General features: G+C 41.3%; 3 protein-coding genes across 9 annotated transcripts in view; all 3 read right to left on the reverse strand.

Annotated features, from left to right (window-relative positions):
* rgs3b (regulator of G protein signaling 3b) overlaps positions 1 to 4948 on the reverse strand; it is an 88977-nt gene extending 84029 nt beyond the window's left edge. For all 3 annotated transcript variants that reach the window (XR_011984375.1, XM_072703537.1, XM_072703550.1), the window contains exons 1-2: positions 4835 to 4948; positions 1828 to 1980 (exon numbers count right to left, since the gene is read on the reverse strand). Coding sequence is in view for 2 of the 3 variants with exons in the window: in XM_072703537.1 (XP_072559638.1) it covers positions 1828 to 1980; positions 4835 to 4884 (203 nt within the window). In the remaining variant the exon portion in view is untranslated. The remainder of the gene's footprint in view (positions 1 to 1827; positions 1981 to 4834) is intronic.
* Positions 4949 to 7210: 2262 nt separating this feature from the next.
* Positions 7211 to 11700, reverse strand: LOC111842682 (heat shock protein 5). 2 transcript variants are annotated; one of them, XM_023809566.2, is made up of 9 exons: positions 11545 to 11700; positions 10468 to 10616; positions 10082 to 10313; positions 9832 to 9966; positions 9619 to 9731; positions 9126 to 9516; positions 8777 to 9014; positions 8502 to 8669; positions 7211 to 8359 (listed from the first exon to the last, which is right to left on the reverse strand). In XM_023809566.2, exons 2-9 carry the CDS (start codon positions 10584 to 10586, stop codon positions 7791 to 7793), a joined length of 1965 nt encoding a protein of 654 aa, XP_023665334.2. In that variant the 5' UTR covers positions 10587 to 10616; positions 11545 to 11700; the 3' UTR covers positions 7211 to 7790. The 2 variants fall into 2 exon arrangements, with proteins under 2 accessions (XP_023665334.2, XP_023665335.2); XM_023809567.2 differs by having other exon boundaries at positions 10468 to 10613; positions 11545 to 11699.
* A 6693-nt stretch (positions 11701 to 18393) lies between these two features.
* Positions 18394 to 23338, reverse strand: part of dnm1b (dynamin 1b) — a 49765-nt gene continuing 44820 nt past the window's right edge. For 2 of the 4 annotated variants that reach the window (XM_023809554.2, XM_023809551.2), the window contains one exon: positions 18394 to 21354. In XM_023809554.2, coding sequence (XP_023665322.1) covers positions 21288 to 21354 — 67 coding nt within the window. In that variant the 3' untranslated portion in view covers positions 18394 to 21287. The remainder of the gene's footprint in view (positions 21355 to 23338) is intronic. The other 2 variants (XM_023809556.2, XM_023809552.2) reach the window with 2 other exon arrangements.

Raw genomic sequence — 23338 nt, forward strand, 5'->3', positions numbered from 1 at the left:
CAACACCATCCCAGCAAAAGGGGCTCTGCCCTGATTCCAGAGAATCCTCAGCAAACTGCTTTTCATTTCATTTATTCATTTCAGATTTTTGGAGGTGCGGGTTACAGATAATATTCTTCAAGAAAATTTCCCCTTTCCAGCCCAGAAATATGCAAGAACAAATGTGATCAAATATTTAAATTCATCAAGTAATGAATGAACAAACATGGCCATTAACACTTCTAATAGAGATTTGAAACTTGCAGTTGTTAAGTTCTGTATGCTATAACTATACCTTTCATTTCTAATGAGGCAAATGAAACCTCATTAAGAAGATGGTCTGATAAGTTACACACTCAGGATTTTATGCTGAGCCAGTGCTGAGAACAACAGTTTTAAGACCCTTCTGATCTGAACACAAGTTTATATATACTCAGTGACAAAAAAAGTTAAGCACCCAGAAGTAATGGTCCAATTTAGAAGTAATTTGGTACACGTGTGGACCAGGGATGGACATGTAAATGGTTTGATTTGCAAGTAGCTGGCACGTCTAGTCACCAGACCCAGAGGATGCCTCGTAGACACATTACATAGCATTACCAGCACTAGACAGAGTTTGATAGGGGTCGCATTGTGGGTTTGCATGAGGCCAGGTGGTCGTATCGTGCAATTGCCCGGCGTGTGGGGCATGCAGATGTCACAGTCACCCGATGTTGGAACTAATGGGCATGTGAGGGCACCCACACATGTCGTAAAGGTTCTGTTTACCCAAGACAGACCACATCAAGGAAGGGTCATCGTATTGTGTGACAAGCATTATAGAACCAAGCATGAGATCTGTACCTGCCATCCGGACACAGGTACTGGACTCTCCACATCACCCCATGTCACCCTGCACTGTGTCTCGACATCTGGCATCAGCCAGACTATGGGTTCACTGTCCCATCCATAGGCTGCCATTAACACCAGCGCAGAGATGGCTGTGTTTGGCGTGGTGCCGTAACCGGGAGGCATGGACTGGCATCGTATGATGTTTAGCGATGAATTTCAGTTCTGCATTACCACGGATGACCGCCATGTTCACGTATGGCGGCGCCGAGGGTACAAGACAAATCCTGCCAGTGTTGTGGAGAGACACACTGTGGTTACTCCTGGCATCATGGTGTGGGGAGCCATAGGGTATGACATCATGGTGTGGGGAGCCATAGGGTATGACATCATGGTGTGGGAGCCATAGGGTATGACATCATGGTGTGGGGAGCCATAGGGTATGACTTCAGGTCATCTCTGGTAGTGATTCGGGGGACCCTAACGGCACAGCGCTACATCAGTGACATCCTGCATCCGCATGTCTTACCCCTCCTGAGACAGAACCCTGGTACAGTCATTCAATAAGACAATACCTGTTCACACACAGTGTGTCTATGGACTGCCTGCTTCATGTTGAGGTCCTCCCATGGCCAGCCAGGTCCCCCGATTTTTCCCCAGTCAAACATGTGTGGGATCAGCTTGGACGTCAACTCAGACCCAGTGCCAGTCTGAAAGATCTCAAGGGCCAGTTACAGCAGCTGTAGGACTCCCTTCTGCACTGTACCACCGCATGTATTCAGGCTTGAGGGGGTGCCACACCCTACTGACATGGCACCAGCAGTGTGCCCATACTGCCAACTCTGCTGTTCATTTGATCTGATATTGCAATCATTGCGATACAGTCACATGACCTTCCACCACATGCAGACTCATTTCATTTCCACCACTCCATCTGGGTGCTTAACTTTTTTGTCACTGAGTATGTATTTTGACAAAACTATACAGATCACAATGAAAGCTGCGCCTGCATGCCAATACCACGCAGTGTCTGCCACTCGCCGCCTGCGCAGTCTCGCCGCCCTGCAGGCCTCCTTGTCGTCCTGCCATCCGTTGCCATAGCTCGTCTCTCGCCGTCCTCTCTTGGCTACGGCCTCCTGCTGCTCAGCCTGGTCCTCCGGTCCGACCTGATATCTGCATGCAGTAGATAGCAGCACAAGCATACAGGGAGAGCCCATCACTGGATGGACATGGAAGAGCAGCTTACCAGTCCATCACAAACACACAGCTACATTTTCATTGCTGTGTGCAAAACAAGTGAGTTCTGGCACTTTTAGTATCACTCAACAGAACTTCTATGTTGGGGTTTTTTTTAACTTGGGAGATACACAACTTTAGAAATGTTACAAATGAATGTTAATTGTAATTTATTTAGTTCTTTAATACACAATATTATTGGAACATCCTGTAAGATGCAGTAAAACAATCAGCGTTCTGACTTTGTGCCACAGAGCTCATGGTCAAATTACTGAATTTTGTTTTCTAAAAATGCCAAATCTTCAAACACAGATAGACATTGTGGTTAATTGATCTGGTATATATGAAAGTGAAGTAATATAAAAAATAAAAAACTGGCCATTTATTCTATAGTTGTTGTATATTTATTGGAGTGATCAGGGTGATGTAAATCCAGGGCCGGTATGCATAAAACTTCTCAGAGTAAAATTTCACTCTTAAATGCGTCACAATTCTAAGAGTGACGTGATTTTTGCTCCTACTCCCAGACTTAAGAATAAGTGGCATGCATAAACATTCTTAATTGTTAAGACTTGGTCTCAGCTCCTAAATTATTTAAGAGAGCTGGAGAGGACTCCTAAGCCAGTTAGGAGTTGCACGATGGCAGCAGCACTACGCGCACGAAGACGGAGACCGCGCACTTTCCGTCAAAGAAAGGGCGTACTGCAGACGTACGACAATAATGAATTGATAAAAAGGTACAGGCTCGATCATGAGGGCATTATTTTTGTTACCAACCTAATTAGGAACCGGATACAATCTCCAACGTCACCTAAAAATGCACTTACAGTTGAACTGAAGGTGATAATGATGCTACGTTTTTGGCAACTGGAAAAATATAATAATAATAATAATAATAATTATTATTATTATTATTATTATTATTATTATTATTATTATTATTATCATCATCTATTATAGCGAGGGTCATAAGAGCAATATAAGTAATTACACAAACCTGTAGCTTGCATGCTTGCTTTATATAAACTGTGATTTCCTTTAGCGAGGTTGATAAAACATTATGCCACTTTTTTTCACATTCCTCTGCTGAACGCCTTGTCCGAGGTGACGCAGAATTTACGGAGCTTGCAATAGCCCCCTAAGCTTTTTTTGTCCGTGCTTGTAACAGCTGGGCCAAACTTTCCTCACACAACCTCCTTCCATTTAAGCACCAACTGTGCCAAAAGAACCGTTTTGTTTGTCGTCCAGTTTGGTTTTCTTTTTGAATTAAATGTCTTGCTATGAGTTTTGCGTTTGACCCATAATTTATACTACATGTGTATCTATTAGTGGAAATTGATTAGTGGTGTGCTAGGTAGATTTTCGTACAACCAATTAAAGGTATGCTCACAAAAAGGTATGTTGTAAGCTCTACATTAACGGTTTAACGTCACTAATATATTCACCGTGCAGCTCCTCTATTGGTTGAACTCAGTATTTGGGGCGGGATTTTATTTGTAGCCCTCATTTCACGACCCTTAAATGCTGGCTCCAGCAGCACTTAGGAATTGGGCTTAGACTTTGCTGAAAGTTACTTTTAGCTCTTAGGTTCTACTTTTTGCTAAGTTTTTTTTACTCTTACGTCCAAGTGTACAACCATTCTTAAGACCATTCTTAGGAAGTTTTATGCATACCGGCCCTGATTTTTAGCTTTGATATAAGATTAGCAAATGTTCGGGGTCAAATATTAGCACCCACAGAAGTTCTGCGACATATATGAATTTGCAAGTAATATGTTAGCTAACGATCCCAAAAACACAGGCGCTACGTCAATGCATCAATACATCAATCCCCAAAAACAAGGATTCTTTTGAACACCCCTTGTCCTACATGACTCCTACAAAAAGAGTTCTTTATCTATCTCATTCCAGGGCTGCGATCCCCAAAGCATCTACAGCCTTTGTAAAGAGCCCATAAATATACCCTCTATTCTGTTCAGGGGTTGAATGAAATTCCCAGGGGCATGTCTGCATCTTACAAGTCCACAGTGAAAACGGTCAGATATACACTCACTATGTGGAGAACAAACCTACTGACAAGCCCAGTTTTTAACGATACTCGAAAATCGTATATTAAAGTGCACTGTGATTAATAAAGACATAGACTGAATACACGCATATATATGATTAAGAGCAAGGGTACTTTAATATCTACCTTAATTAAATCATTTATCTAAAAGGCACCAACACGGTTTATTAAACTTCATAATAACTTTTACCGTTCGACAAACATTTGATTTCCTTCACCTTTTAATTGGATTCAAGTATTGAAGTAATCTCATAAAGGGGAGAGCGGAATATAATTAAAAATGATTAAAGATTTTTAAAAATTAAAAGGAAATTACAATGATTACATAGGCTATTCTAGGAAAACTAAGTGGTATGTAAAACCTCTTTCTAAACTTCCCGTTAACTGTAAGAAGATACACACCTATATGTGCATGTTTTAATTTATATCCCACCGAAAAATCTTTTTAATCCATTTCAGTAAAAATACGAAATAATACAGAATTAGTAGTTCCTCACCAAACCAGATTAAACCAGCATAATAAAACCACACATGTTACACATTTGAATGATGGCAGTTGCCGCAAACCGAGATAAAGCTTCAATGTTTGGTGTATGATTGTATCGTCGTATAACGCCCATTTCATTTTTCAAAACAGCTAACAGTTCTAATATGTGGAAAAAACACCCCGCACCCAAACGTGGGATTTCCCTCGAAAAACAATCGATAAGATGATTTACTGTACCTCTTCCGGTTGCCCGATTGAAGACCCCTGCGTTGTTTTACGTTTTCCATATTTCTGTGGATGAATTTTATCTGACTCCACTCTCTGTCTTGGCCCGTGTCGGGAATTCAAAAGCGCCGCGCGGATGACGCTCCCCTGCCTGGGGGGCGGGACCACGAGGAAACCGAGGCGTCCAATCCGTGGGCTGCGTTTCAAACTCAGCCTGCGCTACTTACTGTAAGCGCTGGGACTTTTCCCAAAAATGGAAACAGTGATACGCTCGATGTGCATTTGTTAGAAAAAAAAAAAACATGTAACAACGTGTTTTTTTCCCTTGTAAAGTAGACAATCGTCTAAATATTTTTTTCTTTATAAGGTAAAACATAATTGCTCAAAAGTGAAATATTAAACGATAGGAAAAAGAAGAGGATCTCAGTTGTGGATTAAACAATGCCTCCAGCTTCTCTGCCTAGTTCTTTTGCAGGTTTGCCAACTCTCACGCATCTGGCGGGACTCTCACGCTTTCAGAATCACCGCCATACAAGAAATCTTGCAGCAGATCGATATTATTCCATTATAAACCCGATGTTAGCTACATCAAAATCGTTGGGCAATTTGCAAATCATACAGACTGTTAATAAGGTTATAAAACTCCTACCTACATGAAAATGTGTGTGCAGACTAATTGTCTCGAATTGAAAATCTACCAGCTGACCAAAATTGGCAACCCTTCCTTTGATGGGAGCAGACTGGGATGTCTGTGCTTGAATACACATGAATCCAAGAAACAATGTGTCAATGAGGAGGGCAGTTTGCTAATGGGCTGACAGAATTTCAAGGTGAGGTGAACAACTAAGTTATTTTCAAGCTGGAGATCATATTCAGTTTTGATGTAGTCCATCTGGTTCATGTATAGCAGGGCTGTCAAACTCCAGTCCTGGGGGGCCAGAACCCTGCACAGTTTTTGGTTTGCCCTCGTTTAACACACCTGATTCAACTCATTGTGCTAATTACCACACAGCTCATAAGCTAAATCATTTATGGTGGAACAGGGAAAGAACTAAGCTACACAGGGCTCCAGCCCTCCTGGACTGCAGTTTGACAGTCTTGATGTAGAGAAACCAAAAATACTAGCTATGTAATAGAAATCATTACTCTATAACTGGAAAAGGTTAAAAATTAAACCTCACTCATCTTCCATCAGAACTGTTTTCTGAACACTATTTTAAGTACAGCAATTGGCTAAAGGCAATAAAAAGTGTACTATGTAAGATGTGTGCACTATGTTGTATACTATGTTGTGCACTATGTTGCGAGAAACTAAGTGAGACATGGAAAAACAATGACAGCTTTCTTCTCTTAATCCCTGGCAGTCATTTCAGCAAGTACTTAACATACATGTCATATGGTGGGGACAATTATGCAAAATGAGTGTCCTTTCTTGTGCAAAAGACATTCAAACTCTCTACAATAGGGGCAAACAAAAGAGTAGCAACAGAACAACATTCAGCAGGAGTATTTCGTAAGGTTCCACCCTGCAGTTAAGGATATGTAATGCTGTGGATGGCAGAAATTCACAGATTCAGTGACACAATCCATCCTTCCATCCATCTATTTTCTGAATGTTGGTTTTTATCCTTTTTCACAATTGGCAATCTTCTAATCACAATAATTATGTCTGCATTACAATGTTAAGATTTAACTATTGGTTTTATTTATTTAGGGTCAGCCTGTTCTACCAGTTGGAGGAATTGGGCCTTGTTTAAGAACCCGACAGTGACACCACTCTGCCAGCCAGCCATGACACTTAAACCAGTAACCTTCGGATGACAGGAAAAAGCCCACATGCGATTATCCGTCATCCACCTTCCTCAAATCAATAAGCGTAAGGTGGGATGTATACATACCAAGCCCACAGGTATTTCACTGGCTCATGCAATCTTCAAAATAACAAAATTGATAGTTTGTCTATGAAGATGAACAGAATTTGGCCTGCAAATAGTTTTTTGAATGTACAGCAAAACTAACCTTTTTTGTAGCTTTATAGGGACATGAAAGTATTAGAAATGGCTGCTGTTGAGATGAAGGTCAGATTTGAAGCTCCACAGAAAATACTTGCCCAGGCGTGCCAAATAGCAATGCAGTAGTATATTTGCATATGCATTTGCCCAAGAATCAAGTGAAAAGCCTTTCTTTCCAAACATGGAAGGAATGCCAGGAATACATACTAATTCCTTACAAAAGATCCAAATTTACAGGCACTGTAAGAAAAAGCTGTGGCTCCCATTCCTGTTATAGTGAACATTTCTATGTATTAAACATGATGCTCTCTTTAAACTACCATTAAAGTCTAATCAGTAGCAACTACAAACATGAAGGTACGAGATGTCAAGGAGGTTTTTGTATTTTTCCAACTTTATTAATATAAAAATGGGAATGTTATGACTCAGTGTACAATGTGGGGTAGGTGGAGTGCATTGCATTACACATTAACCAGTGCTATTGGATACTGCGTTACCACTGACATCCATCACCACAATGAAGTTCAAGTCAGGGTGTTTGTATCAAACATTTATTTCTAACGTGAAACCCTTTGAAAGGTTCCTGCCAATTGGCGAGAATGACCAGATCAAATAAATAACTTTGAACATTTAATATTGAACAGCATGTGCCCATTATCCTGTCATTCGCTCCAAATCCCACCCCATCCAACCCCCCCCCCAAAAAAAGACAATACACCCCTAAACTGCCTGAGAACAGCAGAAGTAAGCCTGAATCAAGGCCAACTTAAATCTCCACTTTCCGTGAAGAATACAACATTCATTTCGTTTTTCCCTTCCTTCAGTCTTTCTTGTAGATTTGGGGTTTGGTGTTTTCCCCACTTCGCAGTTCATTTTATTCCAGTATTTACACCGGCGACCACTAAAGCAAGACTTCAGGAGGACCAAGAAGCCTGGCAATCAGTGGTGAAGCAATATTACAACTCCTCCTTTTCAGCTTGCTCATCGAATCCTCCCTCAGGTGGGGGCCCACCTGCACTGCCATACAGCTTGCTCACAATGGGCTGCACCACCTCCTCCAGCTCCTTCTTCTTTGCTTGAAACTCTTCAGTGTCAGAATCTTGGTGAGACTCAAGCCACTCAATCTTCTCCTCTACTGCTTTCTCTATGGTCTCCTTGTCCTCTGCAGACAGCTTGCCACCCAGCTTCTCCTTGTCACCCACTTGGTTCTTCAGCGAGTAGGCATAGCTCTCCAGCTCGTTGCGGGCATCAATGCGCTCCTTGAGTTTCTTGTCTTCGTCGGCAAAGCGCTCTGCATCATTCACCATGCGTTCAATGTCTTCAGGCGTGAGGCGGTTCTGATCGTTGGTGATGGTAATTTTGTTCTTGTTGCCGGTTCCCTTGTCCTCAGCAGTGACACGCAAGATACCATTGACATCAATCTCAAATGTCACCTCGATTTGAGGGACACCACGGGGTGCGGGAGGGATTCCAGTTAGGTCAAAGGTACCCAGGAGGTGATTGTCCTTTGTCAGGGGACGCTCACCTGTAAGAGGAAAGGGGGAGGACATTAAAGACCTATGAATGGCCCTGAAAAATTATGGCGACTGAAGCTAGAGTAAGGGTCATTTCATTTTGACAACCTTAAGATAAGATAAAAGGCCATAGTAGCAAACAAGAAGACATACCTTCATAGACCTTAATTGTAACAGTTGGCTGGTTGTCAGAGGCAGTGGAAAAGATCTGGGACTTCTTAGTGGGCACCACTGTGTTTCTTGGGATCAGCTTAGTCATAACACCTCCCACAGTCTCAATGCCAAGAGTCAGAGGGCAAACATCCAGCAGAACCAGGTCACCTAAGATGGAAAAGTTGCACTGCAGTTGTAATCACGCCAGACAGAAAATTAAAACTTCTCTAGAAAGTGAGGGTTTTTAGTACCAGTTTAAAACCAGCTGTATTTACCAGTGTCTTCTTCTCCAGAGAGCACTCCAGCCTGTACAGCTGCACCATAAGCTACAGCTTCATCAGGGTTGATGCCCCTAGACGGCTCCTTTCCACCGAAGAATTCTTTCACCAACTGTTGAATCTTGGGGATACGAGTTGAGCCACCCACCAACACAATTTCATCAATGTCAGGCTTCTTCAGGTCAGAATCCTCCAAGACTTTCTGCACAGGCTTCATGGTGGAGCGGAAGAGATCCTAAGGGGGAGGGGTGGGGGCAAAGATGTGAGTACCAGGGTTGAAAGGTGAAAGTCTACAATGATTTTAACTTGTGGTAAATGATTGCCATAAAACAAAATAAGAATTTACCATGTTCAGTTCCTCAAACTTTGCACGAGTGAGTGTCTCTGAGAAATCTTCACCTTCAAAGAAGGACTCAATCTCAATACGAGCCTGGTGCTGAGCTGAGAGTGCACGTTTAGCCTTCTCCACCTCACGACGAAGCTTCTGCACAGCACGATTGTCCTTGCGCACATCTTTGCCGGTTTTCTTCTTGTACAGCTTTATGAAATGCTCCATGACACGCTGGTCGAAGTCTTCACCACCCAGATGGGTGTCACCATTGGTAGCCACAACCTCAAAGACACCATTGTCAATGGTGAGCAGGGACACATCAAAGGTACCACCACCAAGGTCAAAGACCAGGATGTTCTTCTCCCCATCTTTCTTGTCCAGGCCATAGGCAATAGCAGCAGCAGTTCTGCAGGAGAGAGACAAGCCAATAAGACTCCAGTTCTCCACTCCAAACAGGAAAGAGAAGCTCTGGCTATCCACTGTGAAACCCAAAGCTTTGATAACTTACGGCTCATTGATGATCCTCATCACATTCAGTCCAGCAATAGTGCCAGCATCCTTGGTGGCCTGGCGCTGAGCATCATTGAAGTAGGCAGGAACAGTAACTACTGCATGAGTGACCTAGGGGACAGAAATTCAATTAGGATCTCAAACTCAACATGCACATTTGGGTTTATATTCTCATTAGCAAAATATGCAAGCACTGGATACAGATTCATACCTTCTTTCCTAAGTAGGCCTCAGCGGTCTCCTTCATCTTTGTGAGTACCATGGCAGAGATCTCTTCTGGAGCAAAGGTCTTCATTTGGCCACCAATATCAACTTGAATATGGGGCTTGCTCTTCTTCTCAATAACCTAAATACATTTTAAAGAGCATTTAGTATTACCATTGTTCTGTCCAGCACATCACTGGGTTATTATAGGACCAACAAAAGCAGAAATGTACAAATTCACTGGTTAGGCGACTAACCTTGAAAGGTAGATACTTGAGATCCTGCTGCACAGACGGATCATTCCATGTGCGTCCAATCAGCCGTTTGGCATCAAAAACAGTGTTTTCGGGGTTGGATGTTAACTGGTTCTTGGCAGCGTCCCCAATGAGCCGTTCACCCTCGGAAGTGAAAGCCACATAGGATGGTGTGATACGGTTACCCTGGTCATTGGCTATGATTTCCACACGACCGTTCTTGAAGACACCAACACTGAAGGGGAAATAAAATTAGCATATAAGTTAATCTATTAACTTAAGCAATGATCTTTAAAGGAAAAAAAAAAGCTCAAGTAACCATCCCTGAAATTTCAAATGCAGTTCATCTCACTACACAGAATTGCATTTAATAATGTTGTAATGCTCACCAGGAATATGTTGTGCCTAAGTCGATTCCGACCACTGTCCCCACATTCTCTCTCTTGTCATCGTCGTCGGCGGCGAAAACGGCGCCGGTGATGAGGAGTAGCATACACGCGATCTTCATCCTTCAAGCGCGGTTCAGTCACGTGGCCTGCTGGGAGCGGGAGTTCCAAAATGGAGGACGTTCAGTGTCACCATCTACTTTTCACTAATTTATATACGAGACGACCAGTAGCAGGCTGACATGTACAAAGTGTGTGCGCTTTTCCCACCGATTAGCATACAGACCGGAAGAGGAACACGCGTCACCGGCTCGAGATGGCAGACTAACGAAGCTTCCAGAAGGTCCCGGTGAACTGAACCAGCCGGTGCCAATATGAGACGGTACAAATGAACGCGTACAAGATAGGGGGCGAATAATGGAGAGCTTGACATACTTCATGTCAGAGCATCATCCTCTGTCAGCTAACAGAATAGCCTGCGGGTCAGAAGCCTCCTGTGCTTATAAAAAAAGCTTTCTACTCCAATGTAGCTGCCTCCCTTCTTTACAAAAAATGAAACAAAAAAAATATATATATATCACAGGAAGTGGACCTTGCCCGACGGACAACTTACTATATGAATATCTGAATTAATTTATAGGGTAATCGGTGGGTAATTCTGAAGGCAAAGAAAGACAATTGCTGATCGGCGAGTGACAGCGAAATAGCTTAAAATTAAGTCTAATGCATGATGCTTATAGTAGAAGGTCTTTACTTGAGCTAATTCAGCTACCCATCACTATTATTTTATTGTATTTCATCAATGCGCCAGTCTCTAACAATCATCTTAAAATGTTCACCGTAGATACCTCAAATACTATCCTCATAGACAAATAATATTAAATAAAAACAACATCTTTACTCTTAAGGTAAGCTTGACATTTCTTATAGAGATAAATAGACTTACTGCAAACAAAATTCACTCTAAGCATAGAAGATTCGAAACTAGTACCACCTAAAACAACACCAAATCATACAGACATAATGGCTTCATATTTTAAAGAAATCCAAGAATGTTGAAGTCTTAAAGGATATACATACCTTAAAATGTAAAAATATGATTCACGCACGCGTACAAGCCAAAAAAAACGCCACAAAACACTAAACTGACTTTTTCTACAAACCGAATGAACTGCAATTCGGCGTCGTCTCTATATATCGTTCTTAGCTTTCCTATCGTGGATGCACTTTATTGGCCAGACAGTAGCTCGTTGGAGGGCACGGATTGGCTGGATGAAGCAAGCTGGCTGCCGCTGATTCGAACATGGCAGAGTGTGCTGACGTCATGATCCACGCCCATTTTTTGGCAACAATTGGCTGCTAACTCATGGTAGCCCAATCATATGCGAGCAAGTAAGTTAACCCTCAAGCTAGCGTGACAGAAATACTGCCCTTCGTTTACAACATTTCACACTATTTTGCAGGAAAATCTGTGCTACGTTCATATGGACATTATTTGTATGTACTTTGTATAACAACAAGGTATAAGAGGTGCATATGATACATAAGATCAAATACAGCCAACATAAAAATAACAGATGTACCGGCTAGATCACGATGTCCAAGTCTAGTAACGCATAATAAATGGTGGTTTATTGTTATAATGGTGGTTTATACATATGTTGATGTTACACGTGAGATCTTGTTACCTCGCTAAGAAAGTGAATATGCCTTGTATCTGTATCTGATTTTATAACTGTCTTCATTTTTTAAATCAATTATTTTTCCCTGAATTAGTGACTTTAATCTCGACGGTTTTGATATACAGAATTGTGTGGATCTCCAAGAATTCTTTTATTTCAATATTTTATCGCTAAATAATTTTCCTTTCAGAACACACATTGTAAATATAATACGGATGTACTGAATGTAGTTTTGTCTTGTTAGTAGAGTACAGTTGAATTTAAAGCTATGTTATGTATCGTCAGCATCAAGCATCAATTCAGCAATTTTCCTCAAATTGTCTTTTTTATCACTATATGTTCGACGATTATACAGCGTTAAACAGCTCAGACAGCAGGGGCGTTTCTAGGTATTGAGATCAAGGGCTAAGTCAAGTTTACCTGGGGCTTGACTTTTTTATTAATATATTCATTTGAAGGAAGATTGGCATCGGGGCTATAGCCCCGAGTGATCGGACCTGACGATGCCCATGACAGACACCATTAATTTTACAGTCAAATTATGATTTTAAGCAGAGGAGTTACATCGCCATTGGACCGCTGGGCAAGGTCCATAACCCCCAAAACATTTGCCTGCATGGATGCCAGATAAAGGACTGACCCTGCACTCTGACTCCAAGCTTCATTCTTACCTGTATATGTGTCAAAGGAGAGCAAGGGAGAACATTTTAAAACAAATTTTAGGAAGCACTTCTTTACACAGCGTGTAGTTAGAGTATGGAATAGTCTTCCTGCTAGTGTAGCGGAAGCTAAAAGCCTGGGTTCCTTTAAATCAGAGCTAGATAAGATTTTAACAACTCTGAGCTATTAGTTAAGTTCTCCCCAAACGAGCTTGATGGGCCGAATGGCCACCTCTCGTTTGTAAATTTCTTATGTTCTTAAGTTTGTGCAAAGTTTAAGCATTCCCTCTGTGTTCCATGGGTTTACTCCCACTGTCCAAAACATTGTTAGGCTTATTCTTGTTTTTAAATTGCATGATTTATTGTATGATTGTGCATTTATATGGACTGTAATCCCATTCAAGGGGTACCCCAACATTGTGTTTTATGATGCCTGAGGTAGCTTCCAGCCCCCTCTGACCAAGATAAATGATTGGAAGTTGAACTCATTTTCTGTTTATTGCATCTACTGGTATATTATTCAGATACAGGTTAGCAATAAAATACTATGAGCCCATACACTTGAACATTCATATGGCATTTTTTCACGATCCGATATTAATGCTAGTTGTATGTGGCATTTGAATGTTCCTGACCAATTACATGTAAAGGCATATACACACAAAATCCACACACTAACTTCTTCATGTGTATGTGTCAGTATGTTACATTTCAAGTCAAACGTCTTTCCGGGAAGGCTATGTTGACATATTAATTCTGGAATGCTGTTGCTTATCACCATTTTTACCAAGTGCCAAGAACCTTTTTTGACAGGTGCAGATGGGATTCAAGAAGCTAGGAGTATGAATAAATTTCAACGTTCCACCCACTGTCAGAAAAAGGGTGCAGCCATGCTACAAATTTGTTCGCCAAGGTACAAACAACAATAATGTTTATCACGGTCCATTTCTGTACCTTAAATTAGACTAAAAGGTACATTTTTTCTACAGCTAGGGTACAACTGGCAGACACTTGAGGGTACAGCCCCAATGACAGGTAATTGTACCCTCAAAGGTACAAATTGGTACTTTTTTTCTGACCATGCACTGCCCCTACAATATTCCAGGTATGCCTGTAATGGCATGAAAACCAAGGTCAAAACAACAGGTTTTTATCAAAATGTAAGGGTTTGGTGCCCACAATGTAATATATGTCCCCCCACTCACATAAACATACACACACATTGCCTGCGTTGTCATACATTTGACCTTGAATTTTATAAAAATCTGAGTGCAATCAAAAAAATAAAAATGCCAAGCATCAAATGCAAATGTATTTATATAGCACATTTTCAAAGACAGAGGTCATTCAGAGTGCTCTACATAAAATAAAATCAAATAACAGTTAACGAGGGGTTTAATGAAAATCCCAGTGAGTAAAGTGTAAAGTGTTTTTTTTTTTATAAATCATGTTTCACACAGCTAAGAACATCTTTTAAAAATGTTGTGGGTAAAACACTGAGTGAGCAAATGGAGGATTTTAAGCTTATAGCACCAGGTTCTCTGCAGTTGTGTCATCGATTTCATCAAATTTTGATAGAGTGATCCTACTTATTCTAATGGGTGAATCAAAGGCACAGTTTAGGTTATTGGAAGTGATTACTAGTCTAATTTTGTAAATTCATTGCACCCTTATGCTAAGAAGAATCCAGTAGGCACCTGATCCTGTGATTGGTAAGTTTGTCAACAATAATGAATAGTGTGCGGGAGGTGTTGATGTTATGATTAATGATGCCAGAGAAATAAGATCCTCTAGCCTTGCTAACTTCAAAGTTTAAGTTTCTCTTTGTGGACGTCATTAATGTATCCGGATTTGGCTTTTTCTCCACTTGCGTTCTGCTTTCCTGCATTCGTGCTTTTGTGATAAACCTGCAGCTGCTATAACCTTTATAGGAGCTAATTTGTCAATTACATGTAGAACTTTAGCGTTAAATTGTATCAGCATTTAGATGAGGTGACTTCATTAATGCACCCATAAACAGTGTTCTCCTTTATGCACCTTTTTTCACATGAATAGATCCGGTCTGAATAACTGGACAAGCTGGTATTTCAAAGGAAACACAGAAGTGGACAGACACAGTTAAATCCTTGTCATTAATGGTATGAATCCTAATACCCTCCGTAATGTCCAAGTCCAGCGTATGCCCATGAGAATGGGCTTACATGCTGTACCACGTCAAACAAGTCGAACACCGCAAACAGTTCTTTGTCGGCTCTATCGCTAGCATTGTCAGTATGGATATTGAAATCACCAGCAATGGCCAAGCAGTCACATTCAGTGGAGATATTAGACAGTAACTGAGAAGTCATCCATAAAAGTGGCAGAGTATTTAGGAGACCTATAGGCAACAGTAACTGCTCACTGTGGTGAAGCTTTCAACACAATACAGAGATATTCAAAAGAATTGAAATCTCCGATTTGAAAATTATAATTTGGGAGCACTGATTCAATTGGGGTTGTTAGGCTGCAGTTCTGATCTAACCATGTTTCGGTTAAAAACCACTAATAAAATCATTCGTTAAAAATGCCTTGTTACAAAGCGACTGGACATTAAGTAAATCTAGCTGTATGGTGCTGGTCAGAGGCTCTGAAGCTGATTGAAACTGTTGAGAAGAGATGTGTCTCATATTGGAGCTGTTCACTGTGTTGGCTAATCATGCACAGTTCCTTCTGTTACGCAGTAGGACAGAAATGGTATGGATATCGGGTCCCAGCCTGATCTGAGAACAGTCCCCAGTAGCACACTGGGAGGTGGAACCCACATCATATCAGTAGCTGTCAGTAATGATTGGTCCACTGTACATATCAGCACTGTACATATCAGCACTGTACATATCAGCACTGGTAAATGACACTGAGGAAGAGAGAACATACATTCTGCTTTGCTGCTGCTGATTTTTCACGTCTCACACTTTGCTCCCTAGTTTAAATTTTTTTTCTGCATTTATTAACTGTTTCTTTTTAAAATGTAAAATCCACAACTGATTTTCAGCCAAGGACCAGAAATTCTTGAAACCAGCAGAAGCTGCATAATGATATGTTCCAACAGATGGCAGCACTGATCCAAGTCAACCAGAACCATGCACTCACAGGCATGAATATGCTATAAGCGGGTGGAGGCCCAGTGGCAGCTGGACCATCCATTTTGTTCTGACCGGCTGAATGTAGTGGCAGTGTCGTCAAACCCCATTTTTAGGACCTGGATATGCATATACAGCAGAGGGGAGGAAACGGGAGAAGTAGACTGTGAATTCCCACACAGTCTCAGATTGGAGCGCAACAAGCATGCACAGTTTTTGCAGATCCTGTTAGAGAATAGTCTCTCCAGCAAGGTGGCGAGGGGTTAGAGCGTGCCGACCATCACTATCTCTGTGTTGGCTACTTGGGCTTCACTTCATTACATGGGAATTGCACAAGGAAGGACAGGATTCTTGGGCTGAGATTTTCATTTTCAGGTGTAACTGGGACCAACCCATCATGAAAAGTAGTTGCAAACAAACAGAAAAGCATAGTTATTTTGGGAGTTGATAGCATGTTGATTGCATTTTGTAATGACAGGCAGGTCTGTTAACCAGGTGTCACACTCTGCCTCCCTAAGGCGCACGATGACGTCTGCATCCTGGCAATGTGAATTTTTCCCCACTAGCTGTTTTCACTTTAGGACACTCTCAAACTCGTCTGTTCTTATTGGAGCTCAGTGTTGGTCAGGGCTTTGGGAGAAAACCTGTACACTGAAGCTTCAGCCAGTGAGAAGCCCGTTTCTGTGTGAGTTTGGCCACGGTCTGGGGGTTTCACCTGGGACCCCTGCGGAGCACCTAGGCCAGGCTGTGTGAGACAGCTTATATGTGGTGTGTGCCAGCTCTTCAAAGCAACACCTCTAAGGTTATAGATGTATTAAAGGTGATGCAGAGTGGCCTGTCTTTTCCACTCTGAGCACATGTGTCCTCTCCTGAACCTTCTGTAAGTAGTGCGAAAGCATTTATATTTCACTAAATATACAGTTATGTGCCACATAGCAATGTTTCAGTCAACGATAGACCGTGTATATGATGATGCTGTGGCGAGGGGAAAAAGACAGGAGGCTTCAGAATAAGAGCACATCTGCCCTGAGAATTCCGATCGCTAAGAACCTGCTACAACGCTCCCATAAATTATAATAGAGCTGAAAAATTGCTACTGCCTAGTGACATCGTGGTTGTCGTAACGTCATAGCGCAATTTGTTACATGTTTGTGATGATGTTGGTGTAAAAAAAACTCTGTTACTGGTTTATGTATTTACTAAACTGCACATTTATTGTTATTTTAGCTATACCATATACCTGGGGTGTGTAGTATAGGCTATACCATCTAGGTTTGTCTAAGTACAATACTCTCCCTGTATTCACAGTTTGAGTTATCTGCAGTTTACCATGGTCTGAAAAAAAGGTGTAACAAAATGGTTTTTCATTGTTCCTTCAATCTTTGAGAGGTATAAAAATCATTATTTTCATTGCTCCATCATGCCTTGATGCATATTTTTTCTTTGCTCTATCATCTCTTGAGAATTAGATTAAAACATCAGAATGCCTTTCAATGGAGATAATGCAGTACTGTATAATAATATACAATGTACTTTATGATTTCTGTATTAAATGTTGGTAATGTCTTACTGTATGTAACCAATTACCACTTGTAAGTACACAAAAGTCACGTTATCTATTGGGCCCGCGGATGGTTCCCTATTATCCGTGGTTCCAGGTATCAGCAGTAGATCTTGGAGCGTATCACCCATGGATTCGTAGGGATTGTTGTACAACGAAATCACCTAAAGATGCATTTCTCAGAACATATTAAGTGACACGTAAATGTATAATATCATTAAAATGCATACACTTAAGAAAAGAAGAGTATATTGTGGATAGATTTCCACATATTCATTTTGAGTTTAACTAAAATCCTATATTTATATATGTCCATTATCATCATGAATGTGATTTATCCTAGAACACAGCCCAGAAGAAATGTAAGCCCATTGCGGGGAAAACACTCACTATGGCCAATTTACAGGCACCTATTTACCTAACTGCATATTTTTGGCCTGCAAGTATAAACTACAGTGGGGAGAACATGCAGACCTCATACACATGGTGCAGGACTCAAACCTCTAGCCTTGGAGGTGTGACACTACAGCATTATGTCTGTGATTGAAAAGTCTCTAGTTCGAGCTCTACCTGGGTACAGTATGTCTGCGGGTCCTTCAGCAAGACCCTTAACCCCCAGCTCCCTGAGCTCACCTGTGCTGGCTGCCCTTCACAGCCAGCTTGATCTTACCCACAGAGGGCAAGTTGAGGAAGGCGTAAAGAGAATTTCCCCATGGGGATGAATAACGTATCTATTATTATTATTATGTCAATTTAAATATTTACTGAAATATCTGAATTAGCCTGCTTATAGACCACAGGACAGATGCAACACTTCAAAAAAAAAAGAAAAGTTTACGCATTACTGATTCATTTTAAGCTTTTTTTCCTGGCACGACAAAAAAAAAAAAAATGCAAATATCAATATCTTCAACGCAGACAGTTTATTTCTTAAACAGCAATGCCTTGCTTGGAACTTGCTTGCAACAACAACAGCAATAAGATACAGGACACATGGCAACAGAGAATCACAAGTCTTTCAGAGGTCAACACCCCAAGCCTTACTTTTCTACTCAGGGAACAGTCTGGCAGAGGCAATTTTTATGCTTCATCTTGTATGTTTTATTTAATTTTTTAAAATACTTTATTTTGCACAACCACATAATTGATATATTCATTGCGATGAATACTCATTAATCTTACAGTTCAACTAAACAGTGGAAGCACAGTTTTCATAGATGCAACACAAAGATACGTGACACTTATAAAGTCTGTCCATGATGACCTATGTGCGTCATCTTTAATAGTCACTAAAGAATCTGAGAAGATCGGAAACGAATCAGAGGCAAACAATAATGAAAACAGCTGTGTCTTTACTCAATTACAGACAAACAGGGTCATATTACAACAATCACAAAGACCGACATCACTGCTGGGGGGCTATCTTTGTGTCCTCTGGATATCAACAGACCAAATGACAGAAATGCAGAATACAAGATATTCCTTCTCTGTGCACTGACCAACCCAGACACTGACCAAAACCCTTATAGTAAGACGAAAAAATAACTATACTAAATTATAGACTGATAATCGCGTTGACAATTAAGTGTTGTATATTTCATATCTAACAAAATAATATTCTTGCTTTAACGTAGAGGAATAAAACATTTAACGCGTCCCCCTCTTCTCAGTCTGTACAATAGCATGTGACATTTTGACGTTTTCAGCTTCCCGAATCCATATTGCACTTCGTAATGTAGATCAATTGGACGACCCAAAGAAAAAGTGGAGACACGATTGTCACTGGTGCTGCTGGCGACCAGCGCGTCCGAAGCGGTCACAGATATAGAGAACAGCGCAGTCCAGGGTCGGCGGGAACTGGCTGAGGGAACGAGGCGTCTCGTCTCTCCATTAATCACAAATCACTTCAGCTGATTTATATAAACGCACATTAAGCAACATGCAGTATTTATCAGTACGACACGCTAGTACACTGTAGTGACTGGCACGGTGGGTTTTATGATCCGGGGTCCATGTCGTGACTGTGGGACGGTTAAATGGGACGTCTGAAGCTCTTCGTCGGAACTTCCCCAGCTGCCGGCGCTGATGTCGCTCTAGCGAGCAGCTCGTGACTGCACCCTCTACTGGCGACTAGTGAGAATAACCCATAACTTTGTGTTACGTGGGTGGGGCTTCGACTTTCTCCCGCTTTCTCCACAGTAAAACCATAGACGTGGAGCTACTTATACATTTACATATGTATATGATTTTACTGGTAGGGGGGGGGGGCAAAAACCTGGAAGGAGGAGGAAGAGGAGGGTGTGTGTAGGGGGGAGCAAAGGAAGGTTACAGAGAGGATGATGGTTAAGAATCGAACGGTGCATGGCTCTCGTGATGGGAGGGGCTGCCCTTGCTCGGCCGGCTGAGAATAAAAAGAGGGAAAAGACACAGAAATTAACAAATGAAAAGCAAGTCATAAGCATTTGCGGAAAATGGGAGGAAATATAACTCTAGCTGGCAAGAAAACTCCTGTGAATGAAAAAGTTCACTGCATTTTGATCGCATTTGTAAAAGTCATTTTTGGCTGCCGGTCTGCCATTATGGTGAACAATGGGCAGGCCATGGGACGTGGTGAACTGGTCGCGAGACAAAATAACGGAGTGTAAGTAGTCTCTGCACCCCGTTTTACTTGCCAGCGGTTACTGATTTTACTCCCACTGAAAACCCAGCTTCGCACATACAACGCTGCCCTGACTCCCAGTGCGCTGCCTTTGTGGGCGTTTGTCTCGGCAGCAGACAGACGATAGGAGCAGGAGGGAAAGATGCTCTGACTGCTCATTCATTGCTGACAGCGACTGTTTTGCTTCAAGAATCAAAGAGCTTGGGAAGAAAAGTTATAGCAGTAGAAGGCGATAAAGAATAAAGGCACTGCGAAACAAAACATTTAAATATAAGGGGACAATGCACATTTTTCCTTCACTCATCCCTCCATTCCTTTTCCCTTCTAGGAGCTTTTGAAAAAAATCACACCCTAATGTGCTGTTGTGAATGTGGGGGCAGTGGGGGGGGGTCACTACAAATCACCTGAGAGGGGGAATACCTCTCATAACTACTGACGCTGAAAGAGAAACCATGAATGGGCAAGTAGCTTAGCCAGCACTTACAATCTCCCAGAGAAGAGGTAAGGAGGGGCTCTTTCTGTGGAGGATATCTAGCGTCACAGCGAGTGAAAAATGGCAAGTGAGACAGAGAAGGGGCAGAAGGACATGCACAAGAGGCCGGGGAGGGGGGGGTCGGTGAAATCAAAGAGAGCCTGCCCCAAAAACGTGTTTGTGCTATGTGAGGAGACAGCCTGCAGACACTGAAGGTGTATCACACAGCCCAAGAAGAATGCATGGGTGCTGTGCAGGGACAAAAAGGCATCCTTATTGTGGGACCAGGGAAGCACGGTGCGTATACGTTTGCGTTTATAATACACACAGGCTAGATCTCGGCTACAGTACGTTTTCTTTTTTACGTTTTTCAAGTATAATTCTTAGTAATGCTTCATGGCTGCTACAATGAAAGATGCTGTATTTACGAAAAAAGGTGTGCAGCTGTAGATAGTATGAGGATTAAAGTATCATCACTGTAATATAATATAATCACCACAATTAGATATTATTGTCTCTCCTTTATGATTTGTGAAAAGTGGGGACAGGACATGTATTTGTCCGTGGGTGCCTGCACAAGTACGTGCACTAGTGTGGGAGTTGGAGGAGGAGCTGAAGGGAATGTCTGGCTGGGGATCAGGAACTCAGTCCACTGGGTCTCACGCCCGGGGCTAGTGGTCTAAAGGAAAGGACTCTGAGGATCTGCTGGGTCTGGTTGGCGAAGCCGGGGCCCTCCTACTGCGAGGAAGACAGGGACGAACAGATAGACCAAGAGACACACACAGACAGAGAGAAGACAAGACACGGTCAAGACCAACAACACTCACAGCACAGGGGTGCTCACTGAATACAATCCCCTCTTGGAGACACAAAAATATATGAACACAGTGATGAAGACACAACAGTGCATAAACACGCATGATCCACAGTAACACACGTAAGAACCTGTCTGGAATACTGCCCCCTAATGGCAAATAGAGTCTCATGCCTTAAATTTACAGTTCCATTTGCTAAAATGTTATACATTATTTATATATATGTATTTATATTTATAAAAAATTCTTGAGAAATATTCATTTAAAGCAGCAAGGAAGTTACATATATTTTTACACACACACATATATATATATATATATATATATTAGGGATGTCAAAGTTAACGCGATAATAGCGCGTCACCGGGAATTCATTATAACGTGACAAATTTTTTTGATGCCATTAATGCGAGTTCAGTTGGATGGCAGCTCGGGAAAAATAATGAACAAAGAAAAGGCTCTTCTCAGAACGATAGACGCATTCACATTTTCATGTCTAAACATATTAACATATTATGATATGTTATTTATGGGTTAATTATTTTTATAATTTTTCATTTAGGTATTTCTTTAGCTATATGTGAATGAGGCGGTCCGTCGCGCGCTTCTGTGATGTCTTAACTGCATAATTTACTTCTTCCTCTAAGTCATTCTCTACGAGAGCATGTCTCCGGTCAGATGGTATACAGTATATGCTTTCCAGAGTTCACTTCAGTGTCCGAGATTGGATGTAGGGTTGTTAAGTTTATTGGGATTCCTAATTCTTTCATATAATTTTTGTAGAAAATCATCACCATGCCTTCCCAGATCTTCATAAAATGATTATATTTTCTCCAGTTTACATATTATAGCCATCTGAGTTCGGAGTGGTGAGGACATTTTGCGCTGCTCGTTCAGCACAGTTACAAGTAGTAGAGAGTGAGGGGCAGACAACTGCAGAGCCAAACGAACTTGGGTGAGGGTGAAGACTGTCGCTACAGAACTGAACAATATTGAGATATTAGTCACCTTTACGCGTCCGAGTGATTTAAAACTGAGAATATATATTTCTTTATTTTTTGTAAGTACTTGAAGTTTTGTTTTTTTGTTAAATGCATATATACCGATATTGCATTAAAAATCATATCTCAAACCCTCTTCTTTATCCATTGCGGCTCTTTGTAAATCTTGGGTCAGACATTTAGGATAAAATGGCTTTTTGCTTTAAAAATGTTGCCGACCTCTGAGCCATACTTAGTTATATAACTAAGTAATATGTAATATTTAGCAGGTCAACGTGCTGATCTGTTGTTGGGCTTGAGTTGTTCTTAAGTGATGATGGGTTTCTGATGACCTTTGGATAATCTTTGTTGTTGTTCATTGTTGGTAATTGATTTCCAATAATAAATGCATACATTTGCAAACAGCAATCATACTTTGCCAACTCTAATATTGATATGAATATTAACACCTGAAAAAATCCCTTAATGGCAAATGTTGAAGAAATTCATGATTTAATTTGCGATTAATTTGTGATTAACTATGGACAGTTGTGCGATTAATCACGATTAAATATTTTAATTTATTCACAGCCCTAATATATATATATAGTAACCAAAGAATAGTACCAAAGTAGTACTAAAAAGTAACCAATTGAAGGCAAACATGGCTTTGGAGGAACACCAGACTGGAGAGTTAGCCATACAGAGGGCTTTGACCTTGGAGCCAGCAAAAGAGGTGTCTCTGATTAGCCTGAATTCCAGAACTCATCTTAGGGAAACACAGCTTGTTCCATAGACTTTGTGCTAATCTACATATGCGAAATGAAGACCACATGCGTGTTAGGGTGTTATGCACGTGTAATGGTGGAGGCTGATCTTTTCAACTACTGCCCTACTCCCAACATCTGTATTTAATTATGAAGTATT

Source organism: Paramormyrops kingsleyae, chromosome 2 (genome assembly GCF_048594095.1).
Source record: "Paramormyrops kingsleyae isolate MSU_618 chromosome 2, PKINGS_0.4, whole genome shotgun sequence".
NCBI classification, from domain to species: Eukaryota; Metazoa; Chordata; class Actinopteri; order Osteoglossiformes; family Mormyridae; genus Paramormyrops; species Paramormyrops kingsleyae.